Below are 13,775 nucleotides of genomic sequence, written 5' to 3' on the forward strand. Positions count from 1 at the left end.
ACAAACCAATAGCCCCTATCCCACAAACACATTTTAAAAGCCATATAATGTTAATCAGCCAACACCTGGTTGAAGAGAAAAGCTTCTGTCTGGCACTTAGAACACAATATAAAATAGATGGCGGGGGGGACCCATGTTAATAAATATGGAGAACTCCCCGCACAAGCCTACAATTCCCAGAGTTCCCTGGGTCGATTCATGAACTGCTCGAGAAAGTTTTTCCCCTGCTGTTTCTGCTTTAAATGTATAGTGTAGGTGTGGCTGACAAAAGCACGTGCTTGATTTGCTTGACATTTTTACATAGGCTGTGGCAGAAGATATGGCTGAACTTGATTTTCTTGTTTCAGATTGAAGCCATTCAACAGGTTACAGGTCATTGTAGAACATTTGGTAAGTGTGGCGGTCTCTTTCAGGTTGGGGAGGCTAATGTGGGTTTGGTAAGGTTCAATATGTAAACTGTTTTCAGCAAGCCCATGGGGGCTTTTGAATTGTGCTCCTCCAACAACGTCTCCAGAAAGCAAAAACACAAGTTTCAAAGGCAATTTATGATACAGCAAGCCCACAACTTATGTTCCGGGGATCTCACCTAAAGCCAAAATTGCATTGGGTGTAATGGCTGGTGGGATTGCAAAAGTCTTTTCCTGAACGCCCACCCCCTTTTTAATGTTTAAAAAATTATTTTGCCAAGCGTATAAAGCTGAATGCATACAAGTCAAATGTGCGTAAGTTGTGGGCTTCCTGTATACTGTTCACATGGGGGAAAGGCAGGAGACAAGCACTTGTGGGCGTGCATAAGCTCATACATGAGCCTAAAGTAGTTTGTTAGATAGGAACATAGGGAGCTGCCTTATACCAAGCCAAACTATTGGTCCATCGAGCTCTGCATTATCTGGCAGTGGCTTTCTGGAGTTTCAGACAGGGAGTCCGTCCCAGCTGGTGGTGCCCAGGATTGAACCTTGGACCTTCTGCTTGAAAACTAGATGCTTTTGGATTCCAGCTCCTATGAGCTCCAGCCAGAATGGCCATATAGAATGGGAGTAGTAGTAACATCTGGAGAGGCAGTTTTCCCTCCCCTGCTCTAAAGAATTTGCTTGCTGGAACCAACTTGCAAATTAGCAGCTTGTTAAAAACCTTGGGTGGTTCTACACATAGGAAACCCCCCCCCCCCCGCCGCTATAAATAAGTCAGAAATTAAATCGTCGTAACGAAAGAAAAAAACCCGCTATGTAAAAATTGCATCAATTGTTTTTTGCTCTCTGGCGCCATCTGGTGTTACGTGTTTATAACACATTTAGAATGTTGTTTTTTGACGAATGTGGCTGAGTCCCTTGATTTTTGTTTTGTTTTGTTTGTTCTTGTTTCAAATATGCAGAGTATGTCCAAGACGGCAGCTTCTTCCTCTGAGGTTCTCTTGGAAAAAAAGGGGTGTGCTGGTGTTATAACCTTGAACAGACCCAAGGCTCTGAATGCATTAAATATATCCATGATTCGACAGATGTATCCACAACTGAAGGTTGGTGATTTTCTTTTATATCAGTGCTGTGGGCACAGTGTGTGGATTGACAGAGGAGACCATTCAAGGGCAGCACCTCGAGCAGCGACTATAGCCCATCACTTTTTTTCTACACTTCAGCAGCTGAATGTGTGAACTGCCTCTGTTGAAAACCATTGGGTTTGAGGTGGTGCGAAAGTTCGGTATGCAACGTATGATCTGTGATGGCTCATTCACTAACAAAAGCCATGTCTTGACCACACATTCATTCGGCAATGAGCATTCATGTGCAAACCAAGCCAAGGGCTCTGGATGAACCAGCAATCAGATTAATTTTATGGCCATCCTTCTGATTTAATTGGGGATGTACTGGGGAGTGGGGAAGGACCTGAAAACAAGAACAGCAGAAATGCTGTTACCGGTAGTGGATTTTATCTACGCTCACTAAATAAGTAACAGGCAGTACTGAGACACACACACACCATGTTCATCTTCACCATATTTACAGAATTATACTGGTGGTCTTAGTGGCAGCAACCGTACCCTGTGGTGTCCCACAGCCAAACAGAAATCCCTATTTGAATGGCAGAGTAGTAGGAAGGGGAGGGGGAAGCCTGGAAGCAGGGCCAAGAAAGGCAGTACTGAAAACAAGTGAATATTGCTTCAAGGGAGGGAGAAGAATGAGTGTGACCGCTCCCTCTGGAAAAAGGAAATGTCTCAAGGGGGATTCCTGTGCAAGGTGGGAAGTGATGGGAATGGATATTTCTCCTTGCCGTCTGCAGAGTCAACATTATAGGAAAAGGCTCAGGCTGGCTGGGGGTTTCCTTGGCTTTGCAGCTTTCCTTAAGTTAGGCAGGGGGAGATGAGATGTGGCTTCCCCGGACTTCCTCTGGAGGAAGGGCAGGCTGTAAATCAAATAAACAAACTTCACTAGGATGCTAAGAAGCCAGGGCCTTTTATCGCTCTCCTGGACTTCTAGTCTATCACCTGGTTCAGCCATGGCTCAGGAGGGGGAAGTGCAGTGCATGTGGATTCAAGGTTTTGACAGGTTGCTGAGATTCATCCCGAAGGTGTGGCATTGCTGCCGTCTGTATCGAAAGGAGGAAGAGGCAAAGCATATGCTAGAGAGCTGTTGGGGTTCTCCCCACACCCCTTTTAGTGCTGACACTGCTCTGAAAAAGGGAATGGGTCAAAGGTGGCCGTTCTGTCTTCAAGAAGAGAGAGGTGGTATGGAGCCTCATAGAGCATGTGGCTTTGGCCCAAGGAAATTAGGGTGAAACTATATGATGCCTTTTGTTTCCCCCAAAAATATGTATTTCTACCATACAGATATAACGAGAGTGGAAGCAGCTTCCAGTGTAGAAGCAGCCAATGAGACAGAAATGCTGAACTGTTCCCTGCTGTTTTTCCTTAGCCTGGTTTATTTCTGTTATCAGAGCCCACATCCAACATGTTTTATCTTTTGTAGAAATGGGAGAAGGACCCTGACACCTTTTTAATAATAATAAAGGGAGCTGGAGACAAAGCTTTCTGTGCAGGAGGTGATATCAAAGGTAAGGTTTTGCGTATTCAAAAAGTTGAGAGTTTCAGTTATCATTGAGTACTTAAAATTTCAAAAGCTTTTTGATGATGTCCCTCAGCAAAGACACCTGGGTAAGCTTAGCTGTCACAAGATAAGGGGGAGGTTCTGTTATGGACCAGGAATTGGTTCAGAAATGGGAAGAAGAGAATAGGAATAAATGGATTGTCCTCCCATTGGAGGGATGGAGTCCCTGAGGATCAGTGCTGGACCTGTGCTTTTTAACAGGTTCATAAATTATTATCTAGAGTTGGGATGAGCATTAAGTTAGCCAAGTTTGCTGCTGATACCAAAATATTCAAGGTACTTAAAATAAATTGGGAGAAGCTCCAAAAGGATCTTTCAAAACTAGGTTAATGGACAGTAAAATGCATTTAATTGTCAGAAAGTGTAAAGTCAGGCACATTGTGGCAATGAATTCTAATTTCACGTACCGTATTTTTCACTCTATAAGACGCACCCGACCATAAGACGCGCCTAGTTTTAGAGGAGGAGAACAAGAAAAAAAATTCTCTCCCTCTCTGCGCAGCGTCCCTTCAGTGAAGCGGCAGGAGAAATGGAGCCCCTTCCATTTCTCCTCCTGCTTTGCTGAAGGGGAGCTGCGCAGAGAGGGAAAGCTGCGCAGCGCCTCTCCAGCGAAGCGAAGCCAGGAGAGCAAGAGGGATCGGTGCACACCGATCCCTCTTGCTCTCCTGGCTTCAGAGATGGAGCCTGCATTCGCTTCAGAGCCTGGCTTCAGAGATGGAGCCTGCATTCGCTTCAGAGCCTGGCTTCAGAGATGGAGCCTGCATTCGCTCCATAAGACGCACACACATTTCCCCTTACTTTTTAGGAGGGGAAAAGTGCATCTTATAGAGTGAAAAATATGGTATATGCTTTTGGAGTCTGAACTGGCAGTGACTAACCAGGAACAACTGGCCATGTAGTTGATAGGTCAGTGAAGTTGTCTCAGTTTACAGCGGCTGGGAAAAGATAAATTCCATATTGGCGATCATTAGAAAAGGTACTGAAAATGAAACTGCCCATGTAGTAATGCTGTTATACAGACTTTACTGGTTCCCTCGAGTAAAAGCAGTCAAAATCTGTGCCAACTACTTGGTGGAGATCACTGATCCCACCCTTCGGAGAGCTTTTACTATGGCACGGTTCCAAACATTGCCAACTGCTTATTTGACCGGTAGATACACAAAAACCCCAGTAAAACACTGTTTATGTCCTTGCCTTATGAAAATTAAAGAGGATCTTACACATTACCTCCTCTATTGCCCCATTTACTCGGGCTTTAGAGACGCATTGCTGCAAATTATACCCAATTCTATAACCAGTCCTGAAGATAGAGTAAAATTTTTGTTAGTTGATGCAAACCCACGCATTACCCATGTGGTAGCGGTTTTTGTGATGAAGGCCATGAAAGCCAGGGAAAGATTTATGGACGACAATGTAAAGACCCCTTCATCGTCTGTTTAACTCGTTGCTCGTTTTCCCTCCTTTTCTATTCTGTGGGAAGAAGGTTTTGTTGGCATAGTATGTAATGAATTTTAATATTTTTAACTATTGTAGTGTTGATGTTTGTGCACAGGCATGGTCCTCACAATAAATGGATTTGATTTGATTTGTTATACAGACTTGTGGGGCGACTGCGCTTGGAATACTCTGTACAGTTCTGGTTGCCTCGCCTCAAAAGGGATATTGTAGCGCTGGAATAGTTTCAGGAAAGGGAAACCAAGATGATCAAGGGGTGGAGACTCCCTTATAGGGAAAGGTTTTTTTGTAGAGAAAAGGCATTTGTGGGTTTTTAGTTAACGAAAAGGGAGAGCAGAGGGAGACATGACAGAGGTGTATAAGATTATCTGTGGTATGGAGAAAGTGAACAGAGGGTTGTTGTTTTTCTATTCCCCTATCCTAATTCTAGAATCTGGTGCCATCCAATGAAGCTGAATGTTGGGAAATTCAGGACAGACAAAAGAAAGTGCTTCTTTACATCGCACCTAGTTAAATTACAGAATTTGGATGTCCACCAACTTGGATTGCATATATTGTGATCATGAAAGTTTGCTGCAGTCACATTTCTTGGTATTCCAGACAGTTGAGTGTTTTGTAGCTAAATTTGACACTTGTTTTGTTTGCTAGCTATCGTTGAAGCAGGAAGAGCGGGAGAAGGGATGCCACAATATTTCTTCAGAGAAGAGTACGCCTTGAACAATGCTATCGGTGTGTATACCAGTAATTTAAAAGTATTTTAGTAATTTAAAAGTACAGGCTTAATTTGAGTAGGCGTAGAATGGAAGGGAGCCTGAGGATTCTCTTGTCCAACCTTCTGCCATGCAGGCATATGCAGCTCCCCATATGGAGATCGAACCCGCAACCTTGGCATTATCAACACCACACGCTAACCAACTGAGCTAGACGTAACCCTTCTTAAACCCCTTCCCTACCCCGCATTTTCACACTGGTACCTATGTGGTTGGTAACACGTCACCATTCGTTTTAAAAATTGTTCTAAGAATAGTATTGCCAGTTTCCACAGTTTACACCAATTCTCTACAGTGTTTCTTTCATACACTGGAAGGAACCTTTTTCAGTCTGAGGGCTGCATTCCTTTATTTACAACCTTCCAAGGGCCATGTGCCGGGATCGGTGAGGCCAGGAGCAAAAGTAGGTGGAGCAACACACTTACATTTTCCTCTTGTGCAGTAAGGTAGTTTCTGCACATGCTCCCACGCTCCCCACTAGCCTTTATCCTGAGAAACAAGAGGTGGTGTTGTTTGAGAACAATAGCACTCTGGGAGTGAAGCACAGCGGGTGAGGAAGTGTGGCCTGGTGAGAGATGCAAGAAGCCTGGGCTCTCCTTGGCCCCTTGGCCCTGAGCTTCCCCACACCTGATCTATTATGCTGCTATATTCTGTGGAATGCTTTGTATAGGTAGACCTGCCTGGCGTCTAGCTTCAGATACTCTTTGTGCCAGGCAAATAACTTTTTATTACCCAGGCTCACCACTAAGCTCTTCTTAATCAGTTGATTTCCCCCTCCCCCCCACATCCCATCCCTGGTATTGCTAGGTTTGGGGGCGGGGGGTTGCTTCGGTTTTACTGTTCTCTTGTTCATTCCTTATTTTATCACTGTTGTGAGCTGCCCTGTGTGGGGGTTTTTTAACGGAATGGTGGCATAAGAACATTTTAAATATCCAAATCTTATACAGTGGTACCTTGGGTTAAGTACTTAATTCATTCTGGAGGTCCGTACTTAACCTGAATCACTATTTAGCTAATGGGGCCTCCTGCTGCTGCCGCGCCGCTGGAGCACGATTTCTGTTCTGATCCTGAAGCAAAGTTCTTAACCTGAAGCACTATTTCTGGGTTAGCGGAGTCTGTAACCTGAAGCGTATGTAACCTGAAGCATATGTAACCTGAGGTACCACTGTATTCAGAAAGAGAGGAGGCACCACAGCACTTTAAAGCATGGATGGGGACTCTCAGGCTAAATGCGGCCCTCCACATCTCTCTGTGTGGCCCTCTGAAGTCTCCCCAGGCCACCCCCTTCACTGGTTCTGCTTCCCACCCTGAATGTTTTTGCCCGAGTGCAGTGTGTCTCCCAACTCTGATAATGCCTCTTGCTGCTGGATGGGTGATAGAGAGGGGCTTGTGTAGAAATCATCATAGTGTGCTAGGGTAAAATTAGCATTTGTTGCTCCATCCACTTGCCTAGCCATACCCACCAATGACTTGTTGCACCTGGAAAGGGTGCTTTGAAGGGAATGCAGTGCTCAGACTGAAAAAGGGTCCCTGGGCCTACTTTAAAGGTTAACAGGTTTATTACGGCATATGCTTTTGTCTGCTGATGTTTAAGATGCTGTAAAACTCTTGGCTCTTTGCTGCAATGGACTAACATGGCTAATCTTGGAATTCAGAGTGGAATAATTATAATTTGGTCAACAATTTGAATATTCCAAGTTATATTATCAGGCTTCACAAGGTCTTTCCTTGCAGAAGTGTGCTTTGTGCTGTTTTAAACACATATATGTCTTTTCATTTCACTTTTAATTTGTATACCACCCTCCTATATTACCAGCATAGGTTTGCAAGCTGAAGAAACAACAAAATAGACAGCAAAGATCACACACCTGATAACAATCTGATCCAATACCAAAAAAGCCATAATAAAAACATAACTTTAAAATAAACAGCTTACATCAAATGAAGCAATACTCAATAATCCATTAGAATATAATGGTAAACAGTAAAATTAAATATCAGAAAATGGTAATGAAACAGTTTATACTTAACTGTTACAATAAATAATTACTAAACTATAATCTGTAAAAATAACAGCAAGTCACAATGCATGAAATACCTCAAAACATACAAAAAGCACATGAAAAGATCAAATTGAGAACAAGGACACACAACATATTTTTTTTTTAAAAATAAATAAATCCCTGAACTCCTCTCTTCACAGCTGTTTCTGCTATTCTTAAAGTCATGGTCTGGGAAAGGCTCCTAGGAGGGTGGGCCAAGGCAGGTGGAAAGACTATTGTCTGATGGCCAACACAGAGTCACTCTGCCCTCACAGTTCTTCACCTGGAAACAACTCTCTTATGAAGACTCCAGCTGGGGCAAGGCAGGTGGAAAAAGCCATTGCCTGGTGGCCAGCACAAAGTCTCTCTCTCCTCACGAAATGTGTTGTTTCCGTCCTGACAGGCACCTGCCAGAAGCCATACGTGGCGCTTATTGATGGAATTACAATGGGAGGTGTAAGTAGAAATATTTTCTAAGGCAATTGGCTTGGCTTGTGCTTTCATTCTGTTTTAAAGTCGCCAGTGAAGTGACTACAGGGGTTTCGAAGAGAGATGTGTGAGAATAACATTGACCAGGGATAGCTCAGTCGGTAGAGCACAAGACTCTTAATCTCGGGGTTGTGGGTTTGAGCCCCACATTGGGCAAAAGATTCCTGCATTGCAGGGGGTTGGGCTGGAGACCCTTGGCATCCCTTCCAACTCTACAATTCTGTGATATTATATTTTTAGCATTTGTGAAATGTTCTTGAGCACCTTATTTTCTGAGGGCAGTTTTCAGTCTTAGAACGTTTACAACATCCCGCTCCCTGTGAGCTGAAAGAAAAGCACCTTTTCGCTGAGAACAGTGGCAGCACCAGAAAAAGGGGGCACAGAAGGGGCAAAGTATAATTCTTAGTGGTTGAGTTGTGTCACACACAGTAAAAACTCAAAGCAAAATAGCAGCAAATGTTAATGGCAGGAGTCCAGCAATTGGGGGTGGGGAGCAAGTTCCTTGTTTTTGGGGGGTGGGTGCTTATTCACCCCCTTTAGTACTGTGTATGACTGAGAAGGATCTCCATGCAGACTTGGGGATGGGTGTGTGGGCTTGAGGGTAAGGGAAGATGAAGATATTTGGCTAAGTCTGATGGGAGTTGAATTGGAGTTGGTTCACATGTAGCTTCTAGCCATCAAGTGTTAAGTAATGTGTGAACTCACTCTTGGTTTCAAGGATGTTTGTGTGCCCAAGAAATAGTAAGTTCTGTATACTGTTGAACAATGCAGAATAATTCAGCACATTTGTAGAAGTTATGCTTTGTATTTATTTCAGAATCCACGTCATAGTTTGTGTACGTTGATGTTTTTCCTTCTGTGTTGGTGTTCCTTGACTCATAATTGGATGGGACCTTGAAATGTAGTTGTTGACAGTAACTGCTGAATTAAAGCCAAAGCTGCTTATCAAACACAGACAGAGTGTGTTTGTTTATGCTTTAAAAATAATTCAGAATATTTATGATGTGATTCTCATTGTGAAGATATGTATAGTTAGCGTATCCATTACAAAATTCTGTACGTTAAATATTTTGGTTATCTGCGAATGCCAGACAGCATCAAAAAGTTATAAAGTACTCATTGCAAATGCACAATCTACTGGGTTTGATCCAATTGTGAATTTTTTTAATCCATTCTTGCTTTTGCTATTGGAGGAAGTGGGGATATGGTTTTTGATGATTTGGTCTTTCTCCCTGTAGTTCCCATCTGCCCTCCTTATCTTCAGGGGGTTGTGGGGACAGAACAGTAGTGCAGACAGAAGGATGGAAATTGGCAAAATGTCATCCTCTCCCGTTCAGTTAGTGAAGATGTCTGCCGGATCAAAGACACTGTTATGCAAATAAAAGGAGTCCTTCCATTTGCCAAAGTGCACCACTGAATACAGCCCAGTATATCTGAATTTAAAAACAAATATGTCACATTTTTAACTGCTAATGCTTAAGGGTCTCGCATATCTAAAGTGCATCATGGAATATTAGATGATTTAATCGTCCTTTTCCTCAGTTATTGAATCAGTCCTGCAGATGTTTCCTTGTTTAAACCATCTGTCTTTGGATGACATATGCCAGAATGGAAGTGAGGCAGAAAAAGGCAAACATCTGTCAAGATAAAATATTGTGAGGTACGAAAGGATGGAAAACAGACTGCTTCCACTTGTCAGGCATCAGGGTGCTTTTAAGAACATTGCATTAGCTTAGAGGCCATGGTTTCATCAGAATTCACGTACATGGAATTAATGGAGGTTTGAATATCTGGTAGCCTAATGTGACCTCCTACAAATATTTATGAAGTTGGTTTTTAGGGTGTTTTTTTAAAGCTGGTGTGCCATAAAGTCATTAGTGACTTGGTTTATGCTAGCATTTTGTAAGCTAAGTGCAGGGAAGTGAGTGTAGCTTGGGTATATTTATCCTTTTGTATAGTTTGTACAGTTTGGGGATTTCTGAGAATATTTTTTCTTCTTCAAATATTCCAGTGTCTGCTTTTCGACAGTGATAATGTTCTGTTATTACTGCTGAATATAAAGGTAAAGGTACCCCTGCCCATACGGGCCAGTCTTGCCAGACTCTAGGGTTGTGCGCTCATCTCACTCTATAGGCCGGGAGCCAGCGCTGTCCGCAGACACTTCCGGGTCACATGGCCAGTGTGACAAGCTGCATCTGGCGAGGCAGCGCAGCACATGGAACGCCGTTTACCTTCCCGCTAGTAAGCGGTCCCTATTTATCTACTTGCACCCGGGGGTGCTTTCGAACTGCTAGGTTGGCAGGTGCTGGGACCGAACGACGGGAGCGCACCCCACCGCGGGGATTCAAACTCCCGACCATGCGATCGGCAAGTTAACTGCATCCTTCTGAGATCCAGAGCAAACATGTGTGAAGTGTTTGAGACTTTAAAAATCCTTTCTAGAAGGTGTGTATTCCTAATTTTGCAGAGGGTTATATTAAATGTTATTCTATTATCCCCCTCTTCTAAATCGATCTAAAAAGCAAAATAAATCTGTTAACAACAAGCTTAGTACTTTTCATGCTATGCAGTAAAAGCTATATTAAAGAGGGTCATTTAAGGAACATTTCAGAACATTGATTTTTGAGCAAAAGTATAACAGGTTTGTGGTTTCTACATGTGGTTTCTTCTATTGGTGGAAAGAGTGGATTGTCCCACGGACCAGTAATTGGACTTGTCTCTTCTTGAGAATAATAAAAGGAGCATATCATTCATTCGTAAAAAGTACGAAGTCATTTCAGAGGCTGCTTGACATGTGCACCCATGTTGCTGCATTTCAAAATGACTTCGTAAAAGATGTTTCTGGAGTTTGTGGAAGATACTTTTTACAACCACATCTAAAAAATGGTTCATTGGGGGTTGGCATGGTGTGAAAGGGGGATGACCAGTAAGCCTGCTAACGTAGGTGGTATTCAGCTAAACAGGCGCACTAGTGCAAGGATGTTCTATGCATAGGGTTAGAGGAACCCCTGGACTATATTTAGGGTAACACAGTGAGAGGAGAGGCTGGGAAAGTTCCATTACACAGCTAAACATCCTAGCAGTAGTGGAACTGTTTAACTAGATACCATCCTTTGGTCATATCTACACCATATATTTGAAGCTCATTACTTCCCCCAGAGAATTCTGGGAAATTAAGGGTGCTGGGAAGTCTAGCCCTGTAAGGCGTAAACTACAGTTCCCAGGATTCTTGGGGGGGGGGCTTGGGGGGGTAAGGTCACATGCTTTAAATGTGCAATATGAATGTGACCATAGACCCAAATGGCCCTTCTCCTGTAGGCCTCATTACTTCCACCATGTGAATGTCTCTATTTTTCCTGGCTCCACAAAAATAGCAACCTCAACTTCTGAATTAAAATTGGAGAGTTTCTCAGAGGGATCCACCTAATGAATCCCAAGCTGTGAACAAAGGCTCCCACTTGTACAGCAGGGCTTTCTCCTTGCACCCCCAAAATGGGTTTGGTTGGGGAGATGAGGTTGGATCATTCCATCTGGCATTTGGGACGCTTGTGCTCGCCAGATAGTGCAACCCTCTATTCTTATAGAATTGTAGAGTTGGAAGGGATCATGAGGGTCATCTAGTCCAACCCTCTAGGAATCTTTTGCCCAACAAGGGGCTCAAACTTGCGACCCTGACATTCAGAGTCTCATGCTCTACTGACTTAGCTATACCTTCGTCTGAGCACTGGTCTGCCTCCAGAGTCTTTACTCTAGCATGTGAGTCAGAATCACCCACTTTTGTGTGCTTCTGTGCGTGCCTCTGGCTGCAGAGAGGCCAATATCAGAACAAACTCATTGGGAGATGTAATGTGATTCTTCTGTCTGTTTCTGTTGGATTTGAATACTCCAGTTTATCCCAGCGCGGAGACTCAACTAAACTGCCTGTGTCTGAGGAGGCTGATTGAAAAGAACGAAGGTCAGAGAACCACGTGAAGATGCAGCAGAGAGCTGCCTCCATGGGTGGGTTCTTTGAGTTCATGGGAGCCTTTAATTCAGGCATAGGCAAACTCAGCCCTCCATATGTTTTGGGACTACAACTCCCATCATCCCTGACCACTGGTCCTGTTAGCTAGGGATGATGGGAGTTGTAGGCCAAAAACATCTGGAAGGCTGGGTTTGCCTATGTCTGCTTTAATTATTGACACATGAACAGTTCTCCCTTACTGCAATTAGCATACCCTGGTTCGCAGTTTGGGGGAGACAGCTTTACAGGTTATGCATCTAAATCGGCTGGGGAACCTTTTGGGCTTTCACATGTTCTTAGACTCCAACTCCCATCAACCCTAGTCAACAATGACTAGTGTTCTGGGATGATGGTAGTTGTAATCAGACAACATCTGCAGGGCAGCAGGTTTCCCACCCCTAACTTAAGTAGGGGAGAGTGAGAGCAGCTGTGTACCATTGAATCATAAGCAAAGTGAACCCAAAAGGTAGATTTTGTAGGTTTATTTTTGCAGCTTTGTAGGTTGTTGACAGCCAATATGATTGAACTTGGATTGGGTATTGATGACCAGGCTTTAGCCATGTATCCCTTTTCTCTGCCTCTGTCCAACAGTGGTCTTGGGCAGAATGCTGTTCCCTCAGTCCTGTTTCCTCCACCTTCAAATTGTGGTGGGGAAAGAAGGATGTTGAAAGTAGGAATGAAAGGATGTTTGTGGTTGTTCTTCAGAGAGGATTTTGCACACTTAAATGTAACAGTGAATATAGGTATTAATGCATTCAGAGCTGAGTAATGTACAATTAGCCAAGTTCTCCTTTGCTGTGCTAAGTGAATTCATTTCACACTTTTCTAGAACTATGAATGTAACTGTTCAGTTGTTGTGATCATGACATACAGGTAAATGCAGTTTAGCATCTTTTGATGAGCACTTAGCTGAATGTTCCTGCTGGCATTATCTGTCAGCAGGTAGGAGCTGCAATGCTAATGATTCAGTTGTTGCCTGCACATTTCAGTAAACAGCTACTAACACAAATTATACCATTTCAACTGGGTCTTTCTAGGCTTGGTAAAACACTCAGCCTGTGTGCAGTTGATCTTTTACTGATGCATTTGGCAATGGTAAGAAATTAGGGTCAATATGGAGCAGACATTTTAACTTGTTGGAATTTTCTGCAGATCCTCAATTATATGCACGTTGTGGAACTCTGGATATCCTTAGTAGCATTCGACACTCTGGTTCCACAGCATGAGCCAGAACCCAGTATGCTACTAGGAAGATGTTCATAGGAGGACCTTGCTTGGCCTGCTTTTTACAGGGAGCTGGCTTGATCTGATGCTGCCAAGAATTTGTGCAGATCAGAATGCAACTCTTTGATAGATCACACATTTCTCAGGATTCTGCGACGTTGTTTTGATGTGCAAAAAGCAAATACAAAAAATGCGTGGTTTACAGGAAAGTGCATTGAAAAGCATTGAGGCGTGCATATTTTATGTAAAAAGTGCAAATAAAGTATGTACAGTTTAAGGGGGGGGGGACTTTATTATGCTTAAAAAGAAAAAGCACCAAACTGGCCGGAGCAGACATACAGCTGAGGGCGAATGAAGCCAAAACTGAATTAGGCAGCTCAGTTTCAGCCCTACTCCAAAGTAAGATCATAGGATCATAGAATGCTTCCTATGCCAAGTCCAGTCATGGGTCAGTATTGTCTGCTCAGCCTTCTCAACCTGATGCCCTTCAGACATTTATGGGAGGATAGCTCAGTTGGTTTGAGTGTGGTGCGGATGACGCCAAGGTTGCAGGTGCAATTCCTGTATGGGACAGCTGCATAGTCCTGCATTGCACGGGGGCGGACTAGATAATCCTCAGGGTTCCTTCCAACTCTATGATTTTGCACTACAGCTGCCATCATTCCATGCTGGCTAGGGATGACTGGACTTGTAG

At 43.5% G+C, this 13,775-nt stretch overlaps 1 protein-coding gene across 1 annotated transcript in view; it reads left to right on the forward strand.

Moving 5' to 3' along the window:
* The window catches only part of HIBCH (3-hydroxyisobutyryl-CoA hydrolase), a 59,936-nt gene that overhangs the window by 1,654 nt on the left and 44,507 nt on the right, over positions 1 to 13,775 (forward strand). The window contains exons 2-6 of the mRNA XM_083571497.1: positions 348 to 390; positions 1,373 to 1,513; positions 2,961 to 3,045; positions 5,202 to 5,282; positions 7,769 to 7,821. Coding sequence (XP_083427623.1) covers positions 348 to 390; positions 1,373 to 1,513; positions 2,961 to 3,045; positions 5,202 to 5,282; positions 7,769 to 7,821 — 403 coding nt within the window. The remainder of the gene's footprint in view (positions 1 to 347; positions 391 to 1,372; positions 1,514 to 2,960; positions 3,046 to 5,201; positions 5,283 to 7,768; positions 7,822 to 13,775) is intronic.

The sequence above is a fragment of the Podarcis filfolensis genome, assembly GCF_964270895.1.
Source record: "Podarcis filfolensis genome assembly, chromosome: 1".
Taxonomy (NCBI): Eukaryota; Metazoa; Chordata; class Lepidosauria; order Squamata; family Lacertidae; genus Podarcis; species Podarcis filfolensis.